Raw genomic sequence first — 12,264 nt, forward strand, 5'->3', positions numbered from 1 at the left:
GTGTTATGTCATTCTCATGTTATGTCCAGATACTTCAAGTCTAGTTATTAGTGACTGTAGTCCTTCTGTCTCTTGAGGGGGAAAAGCCCACAGTCCTCCTACTGTATAAATACATTCTAAGGTTGAGTTGAAGTTGATGAGCATTAACCAATCAATTTAGACCAAAAAAAAGTGGGTATCTTCAAGAGTTAGTGTTTTTAGTATGAAATGTTCTCTTTTTGTCACTGTTTCTCCACCTCAGCTTAACAAGGAAACACTGTCCCAATAAAAAAAGTGAAATTTATACTAAAAATAGTGTAACATTGAAAGATACTTGATTTGTTTGGACATAGAAATGTAAAGCCATTATCAACAAGGGGAACAATTACAGCCATCAAAAAACTATTAAAGAGGATCTATTCTGCTCATTTTCATTTGTATTCTGGGTTCACTCCACTAGAGTAGCTTTGTGTGAGTCACAGTTCAAATAACTCCTTATTTATCTTGTGCTGGCCCTTTCTGCAGCCTCTGAGTTCAGCCTCTGCCTCTAAGAGGCAGTTTTAGCTCGTGTGTCTTTAACCCATTTTCACAATTGAGAGAAGAAAAAACACTTTAAAAACTTTCCTTTTAGTCAGAAGTTTGATAACTTGAACTCATGTGACCCTGAATATACAGAAATGGAAATATTTCAACTTTCTAAAAATATTTTGTGGAGATGGTACACAAACCTGGACTATGATGGAGTGTTTGCCTCATATTTATTCAAAAATTCAAAAACCACCATTCAAAAATAATGTTTATCCATCATCATGTACCTAGTATCTCTAAAAGTAGAATGGGAGGCAGAGCCTTCAGTTATCAGGCTCCTCTCCTGTGGAACCATCTCCCAGATTGGGTCCGGAGGGCAGACACCCTCTCTATCTTTAAGAGTAGGCTTAAAACTTTCCTTTTTGATAAAGCTTATAGTTAGAGCCAGCCAGGCTTGTCCTGGACCAGCTCCTAGTTTATGCTGCTATAGGCTTAGACTGCCGGGGGACTCCTACCTCCATGATGCACTGAGCTCCTCTCTCCTCCTCCCTCTCTCTCTCTCTATCCATCCATCTATATCCAATAACATTCATGTACTATTAATGCATTCAGTAACCTACACTTCTTCCCCGGAGTTGTCTGTGCTTTCTCATCTCACAGGTAATCTGGGCCTGTAGACGTCCAGATGACAGACTCCAGTCCCGGACCTTCTAGCTTCAATGTTTATTTTCTATGTGCTTCTCTCTCCCTCCTATTCTTGCTCTCTCTCCCCTCTACCCCAACCGGTCGAGGCAGATGTTCTCCCACTTTGAGCCTGGTTCTGCCTGAGGTTTCTTCCTGTTAAGAGGGAGTTTTTTCTTGCCATTGTCGCTAAGTGCTGCTCATGTGGGAATGTTGGGTCTCTTTAAAATTAAACCTGAAGAGTTTGGTTTAGAACCTGCTCTATGTGTAAAGTGCCTTGAGATAACTTTGTTGTGATTTGGCGCTATACAAATAAAGATTGATTGATTGATTGATTGATCATCATCATCATCAGTCATTGAAAGTGTTATGTTCTCCAGTGATAGTGTGATTGTAAATATGTTTTTTCCATCAACAAAAAACATAAAAACTAAAGATTATACACTCTCTGAAAGCTTCATTAAGAATGAATCACCAATTTATTGATGACTGATGAGGTACACATGAATAATCTGTGGATTGGGAATTATGTATAGAGACTAATTATGCGGAGATACTGTGAAATGCCTAAATATGAACAGTATGTAAGGGTTAAAGCCCCCATCCTGATGAGCCCACTCTGTTCTGACTGGCCAGTTTTCCAGAAATTGCCAAGGGGCAGTCATATCAGAGTCGTGTTGAGTTGCCGTCGATAATGGGAGACTTTTATTGTGAAGAATGGTGAAACGTGTTCTTCACCGGATACGTGAAGAACACATTAGCAGCACACAAAAAAAGTTAAAACAATGATAAATGGAGATGTTTGTTTGATATTAGCTCACAGGATCAATTAGAAGTAATGCAGGAAGACTACCAGCAGAAACAGCCACAGTGATGATGATGATGATGTTTGATGAAGAGCTGAAGATGACCAGCACACCTCCAACAGATGTAAACAACTTATTTTCCTGCTGTGCTGTGTAATGGTAAAACACTCACAGCGTACCAGCTGAACTCAAGTCATGGCTCAGTGTGATTACACCCAAAACAATGAAAAAATGCAATAATGTTAGCAGAACGGAGCAGTATAGAGAAATGTGTCACTAAATGACATCAGCTCAGGCTGAAAGTAGAAAAAACGTTGGAAACCCAGCGTTTAGAGCAGTCTGAAGCCAGCGCTTTTTGATTCCAGGGATCACTTCTACATCTGTTCATCTCATTATCTGACACTTTGGCAACGTTTAATATGAGCATCCGACATTATAGCATTATATATAATAATGAAAATAAGGAAAAGCATAGTAGAGTCCCTTTAAGGTGGACCAGAACAAATGTATCCATAAAGACCCTTTTGTAACAAATGAGTCAAATGCAGCTGTGTGGCTGGATAAGGAGACCAGGGAAGGACCAACACCTTCGATTATGATCATATTATTTTAAGTGTAACCAAACAAAAAAACGTATCCAATTATGCCAAAAACAATCCAGAAACACAAACGCAATATTTAGTCCTCGAGCATATCAGCATTTTGAAACCACTTTCAAAATAAACTGCCGGTTGTGAATCACAGCAATGTCAGCATTTAGAAATGTATTACATGAAGGAAAACATGCATTACAGAGCATAGTGAGCAGCATGTGTGAACAGCTTCATTTCATGTGAATAGAACTGCAGGTGAAGTTACATTACATGAGACCCAGACAGACAAAACCTGTAAATAGCATGCAAATCTCTGCGTGTTCCCCAGACCCAACAGAGAAGCTCTCTCTAAGCTAAGCTAAATTAGCTACCAGCAGCAATTATCTAACTTGCTAGTTAACGTTTAGCTGATTAGCTGCTTAGCTTCACCGTGTCATTCAGTTTTCTGTGGCGCGACGAGGCTAAAGCTAACATCCTGCTAAGCGTTGTTTGAGACAGGTTCATGAAACAGCAGCTTGCTTACCTTAAAGGCGTCTGAACTTCTTAAAGTGTGACTGACTGCAGCTGTGAGCGTCCGGCTGACCGGCTCACATCGGCGGTATCAAGCTGCACGCAATGAAACGCTTCACATCCGCTCAGCAGTCATGTCTGTAAAGCTTCAGCTCAGCAGCACAGCGTAACACAGATTATTACACGCAGCTGAAGATAGAGTGTATCTCTATGTAAATCATGATAGTGTGTTACAAAAACTTCATCTGTCAGGTTACGACTCAAAATTTGATTGGATGGCTTTGTGCTTTTATTTTGAAAGCGGGATAATCACATCTACCGTGATGTCTGCGCTACCTTTATCAAATTCCTTCTTTTGTTCGAAACAGCTTTATTGAAACAAGTGAAGAAAACATTTACAGCAGCCGGTGTACAAATCTTACGCCCACAATCACAAACACGCCGGCTGGACTAAAGATTATAATAAAATATAATCATGATCATAATCATAATCATGAAAGGTTAAATAAATGTCTTACATCTTACATTTTAACATCGTTTTGTTTGCGCATTCAGTTATTAAAGAGATGTATATTTTGATGTGGACAGTCAGCTCTGAGAAGTCTGCTTATTTGGATTTGTGAATACATAATTTTGTGTAAATAGTAAGTAAATGAATCAAATAGAACTGCAAACAGAGATGACTGTCACATTCAGTGAAGTTTAAATCGTAAAATCATGAAAAACCTGTGAAGCATTTCATTAGTCAAATAATATTATTTTCTAACTAATATACCCTAAAAATGTGCGCCAACATGAAGAGGCGCACATGTTGGAGAAAGCAGAGTGATGATGTCTTGTTGAAAAAATGTGACCAACCCATTTTTAATAAAAAAAAAAATAGATCTCATTGGTCATTGTCATGACGTAGCGTGAAGTAAAGTTTGATGCATTCTAGACTGCACGTTCACATAACAAACATTCCACGAGCACGTCCCTTATTATATGTTTAAGTCTGATGATAATAATAATAATAATAATAATAATAATAATAATAAAGTTCCCTTTCACTTAAAATGTGTTTGTTCTTCTTGTGTGAGCTCCACAGAACAGAATGATGTGTGAGCACAGTTTAACATTAGAATGCTATTTTTAACTGCTGTGTCTCATTAGAATATGTTTTCTTTCTTTCTGTCTCTTTCCTTTTTTTCCTTTTCTCTGTTATTATTGGTGTGTGGACTTCCTCCAGCTTACTGCTTGTTTTTTTCTTTCTTTTATTTATTAGTTAATGAATTAAGAATTGAATTGGATACATGAAATGCATGATACAAATAAAACGTTTAAATAAATTAAATAGAATGCTATTTTCAACATTCATCTGTTGAAAGTTTCTCTGAGTTCACCTTAAAACCGAGTTTAAAGATCCACTCCAGACATGTTTTAAGACGTATGTTGAATGATCTGTTGTGGTTTCAAAAAAAGTTACATTATCTTATTAAAAAAAACTTTAAAATGACATTTCTCCTTCCTCCCTCATTAAAAATGACTGAATCTATAAATATGTATAAATATATATTAATGTATTTACTTTCCTCTCTTTAGCTACTGTAGAAGGATAGTAACACAAACAGATATTTTTGTATGAGACTTCACTGCCAGTATAAAAAGCAGGAATTTTTACAGCGTCCAAAAACTAATTCAGTGTACATCTGAATTATTAATCTGACCCTAACCCTAACCCATCTGAGCATGGAAATGGTAACACGTGAATCTATCTTTTAATCTGAAGTTTTTGATCAGTTTCACTCTGATGCTACTCATTATATCCTGAAGTCCTCTGAACGCATCTCGACACTGACAGTGTTAGCTGCAGCGCTGTCAGCCTCCACCGGCAGCTCCCAGCTGTAAACACACTGCAGAGAACTGACAAATACCCTGTTCAACATCACGTAACTGTAGCTGCTTGGTTGTTTTCTCAGCTAGCATAACACTGGTTGAGTATTAACTCTTTATCAGTACGTTTTAGTGAAAACTCCGCTAGCTTTGCTAACTGCTAGCCGCGTTAGCTTCGTTAGCTAACGTATCCCGTTAGCCTGGCGTCACTTCCTACTTTTTGAAAATCGCGGCGACAAAGTTTGGAAGCAGATATGGAGCTACAAGGCAAGTAGAGATTTATAAACCTTCATTCGTTCATTCATTCGTTCATTCTACTGATATGTTGTTATTTATATGTTCATGTTTCCACTGTGCCGGCATGCTAACTGTGAGCTAGCTCGTTAGCTGCGGTTGTTGTATTAAATGTGACACGTGTTATTAGAAATCACACAGCAGATTATAAGTAGGTTAAAGTAGCTGTGAACTCTCACTGAAACACATTATAACACACTGCACCAGTGAGAAGTGAATAATAACTGCTGCTAATAACACACACGCTGCTTTAACACTCACTCTGTTCTCATGCTATTTCTACAATCTGCCAAAAATAATAGGAGTAGTATTTCTTAATCCTATAAAGACTGTAGCCAGAACTGACCTAAAGCTTTGCTCAGATTGTACATAGTGAAAATTACAACCAAGTATCTCATGATGCTTCATAAAGTCTTATCTTCATTTACAGCAGGGGGGTCAAACTCATCTTCATTCAAGGGCCACACACAGCCCAATTTGACCTCATTTGGGCAGGACCAGTAAAAAGAGGGAAGGAAAAGAAAGAAGAAGGAAGTAAAAGATGTAAAGGAAGGAAGGAAATTATGTAAAGAAGGAAGGAAAAGATGTAAAGAAGTAAAATATTTAAAGAAGGAAGGAAGGAAAAAGAAACAAGGAAGGAAGGACAGATGGAAGGAAGAAAGAAAGGTTGGTAAAGAAGACAGGAAGGAAAAGAAGACAAGAAGGAAAGTGGGCCGGATTAGACCCCTCAGCGGGCCAGTTCTGGCCCACGGGCCACATGTTTGACACCCCTGATTTACAGGAACATGTTTATGTGTTTTATGGAGATTTGCCACCTCTGCATGTGGCTACTTCTTGGATTGGGAAGAAGTCTGATTTCCTGCCAGGAAGTAACTTGGGAGGAAGTGTAGAGAGGAAAGGAGAAGCCAGCAGTCCAGGAGCGCCTGGTATTTAAAGTAGTAGAAATATATACAGCTGCCTAGTAGTGTAGACTGGAGCTGTCTGTCAGTTGACCTGTTTAAACCACTCTAACTGTCTCTGTCTCTCAGTGGGATCTGAACCGATGACCCTGGGCTCTCCCACCTCTCCTAAACCGACCCCCGGAGCTCAGTTCTTACCCGGCTTCCTGATGGGTGACCTGCCGGCTCCGGCCAGCCCGCAGCCCCGCCCCTTCAGCCTGGTCTCGCCAATCACAGAGAGCACAGGTGAGCAGGAAGACACACCTGCTGATAGATACTGTTCATTCTATAGATGTATCAATGTATTCTGATTATACTGTACTCTCTGTTTTATCAGGGGGAGGAGGAGGATCCGCCCCGCAGCCCGTCGTCCCCACCCCTAAGGATAAAAGTGGAGCCCCGCCTGTCCGCAGTATCCATGACGACCTGGTTAATGTAGGGACACCTCTCAGCGCACACAGACAGGTCAGTACAGAGGCAGAAGATGTGAAGGTTAATAAAGAGAGAACAGTTTTTATATCTTTCTCTCTATCACTGTCTGTCTCCAGGCTTTTCCCATGATGCAGTCTCCTCTGTGTGCACGTCAGGCCCAGACACCAGGAACAGGTACACACTCATACTAACGTTAGTACTGACACTACTAACACTGGCTTTTCTACTGCTGGTATAGTATTAGTAGTAGTATTGATTCTACAACACTGATACTGATGCTGATGTACTGTAGTTAAATATAAAGGCACCTATTAAAGTAGGATGGAATGGTTTATTCCAGTAGTTTGATTTTGGGCTGAAAGGAAAAGTTGAAGTTCCAGCAACACAATGCAACAAAGATATTTTAGACAATAATGTTCCTCCCAATTTAGAGGTAACAGCTGATCTAAGTTTTTCCAGCAGTGTATCATAATTTGAGGTGACACGCCTCGCCTGAAATGATATAAGAGCTCCTTCACTAACATCAGAAAAAACCTCACCATTCTTTGATGTAATATGTGAGCTTCAGTGGAAACAAGCAGAGACACCACATCACACAGCAAAGAGTAAAGTGTGAAGGATGAATGTTTGAACCTTCATCCAGTGAGTTCAGCAGCTCAGGATCAATCACATCCTACACTTGCTTTGCAGTAATTAACAGCACAATAAACAGGTGGCAGATAAGATAAGATAGTCTTTTATTAGTGTCAGAATAAAGAAGAATAAATGATCAACAGTAAACATATACTGCACAGTTGAACTTAAGTAATATTACACCTGAAATACTGAAATTGCTCAGTAGTGTATATTAGAAAGTGTAGTTTGTCAGGTGTGTGTGTTACCGGGTGCAGTGTTGATTGGAAGAAAGAAGCTGTGCTATCACTCCCTCACACACTTTGGATGCAGCAGTCTGTCACTTAAGGAGATTAGATATATTATTATTAATAATAATAATGATAATAAACTTTATTTATAGAGCATTTTATATATATATATATATATAAGGCATGGAGCTCAAAGTTACAAATAAATACGATAAAACAACAGCAAATTAAACATTTAGTTAAAATTACAGTCATAGTCTCATCTAAAATATATATATTTATCATCATCTTCAGATGTTTACATGTGTAATAATATGATTGGTTATTCTGACTTTAAAGGTGTAAATAATGAAGCCTTATTGAGGTTGTATTATATTTAAGTGAGACACTTCCTGCTGTGATATTGAACATGCTCACGTATGGGTCAGTTAATAGAATGGAGTCATCATTACTGGTGTTAATTAAACCTGTGTTTTTCCTGCTCTGACCACTCAGCATGTCTGCTGGCAAAAACAGTCAGAACATTATTATCAGTGAAATTCCTCATCAGTGAATTTTTACATGTGAACATTTTTAGTGAGTTTTAGTTTGCTGGTTAAAATGACAAATGTCAGGAGAACATTCTAATAATTCATATTAATGATGTTACTGCTGAAATGTTCTCTCTCATCTCAAATGTGACTATACACTTCCTGTACACTATTCTCTATCACTGCATGATTTATAGTTCAACATCATTTGACTAAATGAAAGTTAATATTGTTCTAATATATATTGCACACAGTTGGATTGTCAGTGTTCAGGTTTACACATCAACCACTCATCCATTACTGTTACCTTACTATTCAGTTATTGATGCATTATTTTTAGCTGCTTAAACTATTTATCAAATATTTTAAGATAATATTTGAAGCATTTATATTACAGCTGACTAATTTATTAAATCATACCCCCCCCCCCCACACACACACACACACACACACACACACACATATGAATAATATGTATGATATAGTATGTATTGTATGTTAATGATAACGTAATGTCCATGATAATACCTCTGGTTGGGAAATACAGTCAGGAACTTCTTTCTTAAAACATGTCAGTGTCACACTCGGGTCACGTGATCTGATTGGTCAAACAGTCTCTGTGATCACCTGATTACAGCTGTTCCCCCTGCCTGTATTCACCTACCTGTCTCTCTCTGTGTATGTGTGTGTGTCCAGGTGTGCAGCAGCTGTGTCTGTCTCCAGCTCAGGTGGATCCATTCTACAGTCAAGGAGAGTCTCTGTCTGCTGATGATCAGCTCGACCAGACCTGGGTCACTGTGTTTGGGTATTTATACTCATATACTCCTGATACTGTGTGTGTGTATATATATATATATATATATATATACCAACAGTGTGTTTGTGTGTCTGTTAGTTTTCCTCCAGCCTCAGCCTCCTACATCCTCCTGCAGTTCGCTCAGTACGGAAACATCCTCAAACACACGGTGAGACACACACACACACACACACACACACACACACACACACACAGTCCTGTTCTTCACAGTGTGATGTTAGGAAAGTGGGCCTTTTTGTCTTTTTGAATCAGTGTGTGCAGTAACTTCCACCTCATGTTGACATGAGTGTTAAATAAAATGAAGGCTCAGTTACATGAATACAAGCAGCAGACTGTATATTACACATTAACTGCTGTGGTTTTTATTACTGAGACAAATGTTGGATCAGAACATTGTGCTGGAGTTTCTCAACACAAGAAGAATTTGATCAAAACTGGTTGTTTAGAAAGATGCTCTACTCTGAACCTGCAAAGGTGCTGGGCTGTGATAAATTGTGCTCTGAGACAGACTAAAGACCTCCAGTGTTTCCATGGAGATAAATTAAAATTCCTGACCCTAGTGTTTTTCTGAAGGTCTCCCGACAGTTCTGCTGTGTCGGCTGAGTTACTGTCAACAAATGTGAAGAGAACACTTAGTGAGATTTTGTCTTTACGTGAGCTGCTTAACACTGTTAATATTATATATTCACATTACATCCTCATTGTGCTTCACACTGTACCATTTACCTCATATAATTTAGATTATAATGAAGAAATTAAACCTATAAGCCTGTTATTCTGTTTATCAATTTATATAACAAACCTTTAAAAAACAAATGTCATCATTATATTTTACATTGGCTATTATTATTATTATTATTATTATTATTATTATTATGACAATTATTTAGTTTTAATTATTATATATAAATTAACCCAGGATTATGGGTAATTTTCCAAGCAAAGTCTGGTGAAATATGCACCCAAGCAGACTCTCTGAAAGTCTGCAGGAAGTACATTTGAGATTTGATTATGGACTTGATGAATTGTGGGTTTGGACAGTGTGGACAGGTAGTATATATTCAGCGTATATACTTGTGTACATATACACATACAGTTCAGACAATAAGTATTCTGAATGTTACACATGCTTTTGCTCTTCAGATTCTGGTTCAATTGAAAATAAATACTGGATTCTACATTAAAGTGTCAGATTACAGATGTTTGTCTTTATTACATTAATAGAGCCCAACCGATATATCAGTCAGCCGATATTATCAGCCAATTTTGGCCTTTCACAGATATATTAGTTTCAGTGAATATGTTGTCCAATATTGGCAGATTTTTATTACATTTTTAAAAAAAATATAAAGTTATATAAACAGCATTTTAGGTATATTTGATCCTTTTTCTTAATTCAAGTTTAACATGTGTATTTTTTTTTTGTTCTGTGTGTTTTGTATTCATAGCTATTTATACTGATTAAATTCCCAGCTGTGTTTTTACTATATCAGTGCACTGATGTCATTTCATACAATAAAGTTTATTGTTAGACTGTAAAATGTCATTCCTCGATAACATCTCTTTGTGTGTTTGATAACCACATTTGAGGGAACATGACAAAAAACAGTGTGTTAATGTATATATTCTGTACATATAACATTATCGGCCAGTATAACGAAACTAGTTATTATAGATGTTGTTTGTATTGATGATGTATTGACAGATGGCGTCTCCTGGTAACTGGATGCATCTTCAGTATCAGTCCAGACTTCAGGCCAGGAAAGCTCTGTCTAAAGATGGGAAAGTGTTTGGTGATGCCATCATGGTGGGAGTGAAACCCTGCATAGACAAGGTGTGTACCTCAATCTGCCTGTCTGTCAGTATGTTGTCTGATAAGTTCTTCACATCAGGTGTGTGATGTTGTCTCTCTCTCTATCAGAGTGTGATGGATTGCAGTGAAGCCATCTCCTCTCCCCTCTCCTCCTCCTTTTCCTCCTCCTTCCTCCCCTCCACCCCTCGCTCAGCCATCAGACCGCTCAGCGCTGCCTACAGGAGCTCCGGCAGCGACTACCAGGTGACCTTTCATCCCTGACATCAGCATTCACTTTAAATCTACTTACAAATCTGAGCTGTGTTTGACTGAAGAAACATCTGTGTGTGTCTTCAGGTGGTAGCAGACAGACAGACCCCCAGGAAGGACGACAGTTTTGTTTCCAAGGCGATGGAATACATGTTTGGCTGGTGACATGCAGCCTAAAGACTCACTACACTGTATGTGTGTGCGTGTGCGTGCGTGTGTGCTTGTGCGTAAGCGTAAGAGTAAGAGAGAGAGTGTATGCTGATAATGATTGGTTGTCTTTGTGTCTCCCTTCTTTTATAATCTGTTTTTACTGTTTCTGTCTCAATAAAGTTTTTCTGTTCTAAAGTGAGTGGTGTAGTACTGTCAGCAGCCACACGGTGGCACTGTACACCTGCTGTATGTGTGATAGTTAAACATGACTCACTAGGAGATCACTGCCCAGCCAATGATACAAACTATTACAGTTTTCTGATTGTTTAGACACTATATTTGAAACTATAGGCTATTTTGTAAAACTCTAGACACTAACCACTTAACCTTACACATAACTTGCAAAACTCTTGAAACTACACAATGCATCAACTACACAATGACAGTAGAAATTAAGACACTGGTGGCTTTTGCTTTTTCTGTGTGCAGAGCAGCAGTTTGGCATACATGTAGTAAACACATACACACAGGTATCCAAATGTGTAAAGTATGGATGTGTATTATGAACATAAACTACCAATACAAATAAGGGGGAAAAGTTATTTTTTAATGGGAAGAAGAATTACGACAAATGACAATCAACATTAGATACGATACACTCATCTTCACTTTATTTAAAACAAAGTAAAGTTTACACCAAACATCAATCCTAACTGTGATCGCTGTGGAACAACACCAGCCAATTTAACACATATGTTTGGCTTTTCCCAAAATTAATAGCCTTATGGCAAGCTACAGTGCCTTAAAAGTATAGACCCACTTGGATGTTTTCCCTTTTATAAATTGACTTATGGTCTATATAATATGGCCTTTAAAAAAAAAAAATACAAAAAAACCCTCTTTAATGTCAAAGTGAAAACAGATTCTACAAAGTAATGTAAATTGATTAAAAACATATAATGTAAAATAAGTGATTGCATAAATATTCACCCCCTTCAAGTCAGTATTTAGTAGATGCACCTTTCGCCACAATCACAGCACTGAGTTTGTGTGGATAAATCTCAGTCAGGCTTACACATCTGGACACTGCAATTTTACTCCATTCTTCTTTGCAAAACTGCTCAAACTCTGTCAGGTTGCATAGGGATCAGGCGTGAACAGCCCTTTTATTTAAAGTTCCGCAACAAACTCTCTATTAGATTGAGGTCT

The 12,264-nt window shown here is 38.1% G+C and overlaps 1 protein-coding gene across 1 annotated transcript; it reads left to right on the forward strand.

Moving 5' to 3' along the window:
- The first annotated feature begins 4,950 nt into the window (after positions 1–4,950).
- On the forward strand, positions 4,951–11,218 carry nup35 (nucleoporin 35). Its single transcript, XM_062431897.1, has 9 exons — positions 4,951–5,236; positions 6,292–6,447; positions 6,539–6,666; positions 6,750–6,807; positions 8,723–8,831; positions 8,922–8,991; positions 10,549–10,677; positions 10,765–10,899; positions 10,993–11,218. Exons 1-9 carry the CDS (start codon positions 5,224–5,226, stop codon positions 11,068–11,070), a joined length of 876 nt encoding a protein of 291 aa, XP_062287881.1. The 5' UTR covers positions 4,951–5,223; the 3' UTR covers positions 11,071–11,218.
- Positions 11,219–12,264: the final 1,046 nt, after the last annotated feature.

Source organism: Scomber scombrus, chromosome 13, assembly GCF_963691925.1.
Source record: "Scomber scombrus chromosome 13, fScoSco1.1, whole genome shotgun sequence".
Lineage (NCBI taxonomy): Eukaryota > Metazoa > Chordata > Actinopteri > Scombriformes > Scombridae > Scomber > Scomber scombrus.

Coding starts and splice junctions, on each gene's coding strand:
- nup35 (XM_062431897.1), top strand. Junction 6,667..6,749: donor CTCTCAGCGCACACAGACAG/GTCAGTACAGAG, acceptor GTCTGTCTCCAG/GCTTTTCCCATGATGCAGTC. Junction 10,900..10,992: donor GCTCCGGCAGCGACTACCAG/GTGACCTTTCAT, acceptor GTGTGTCTTCAG/GTGGTAGCAGACAGACAGAC.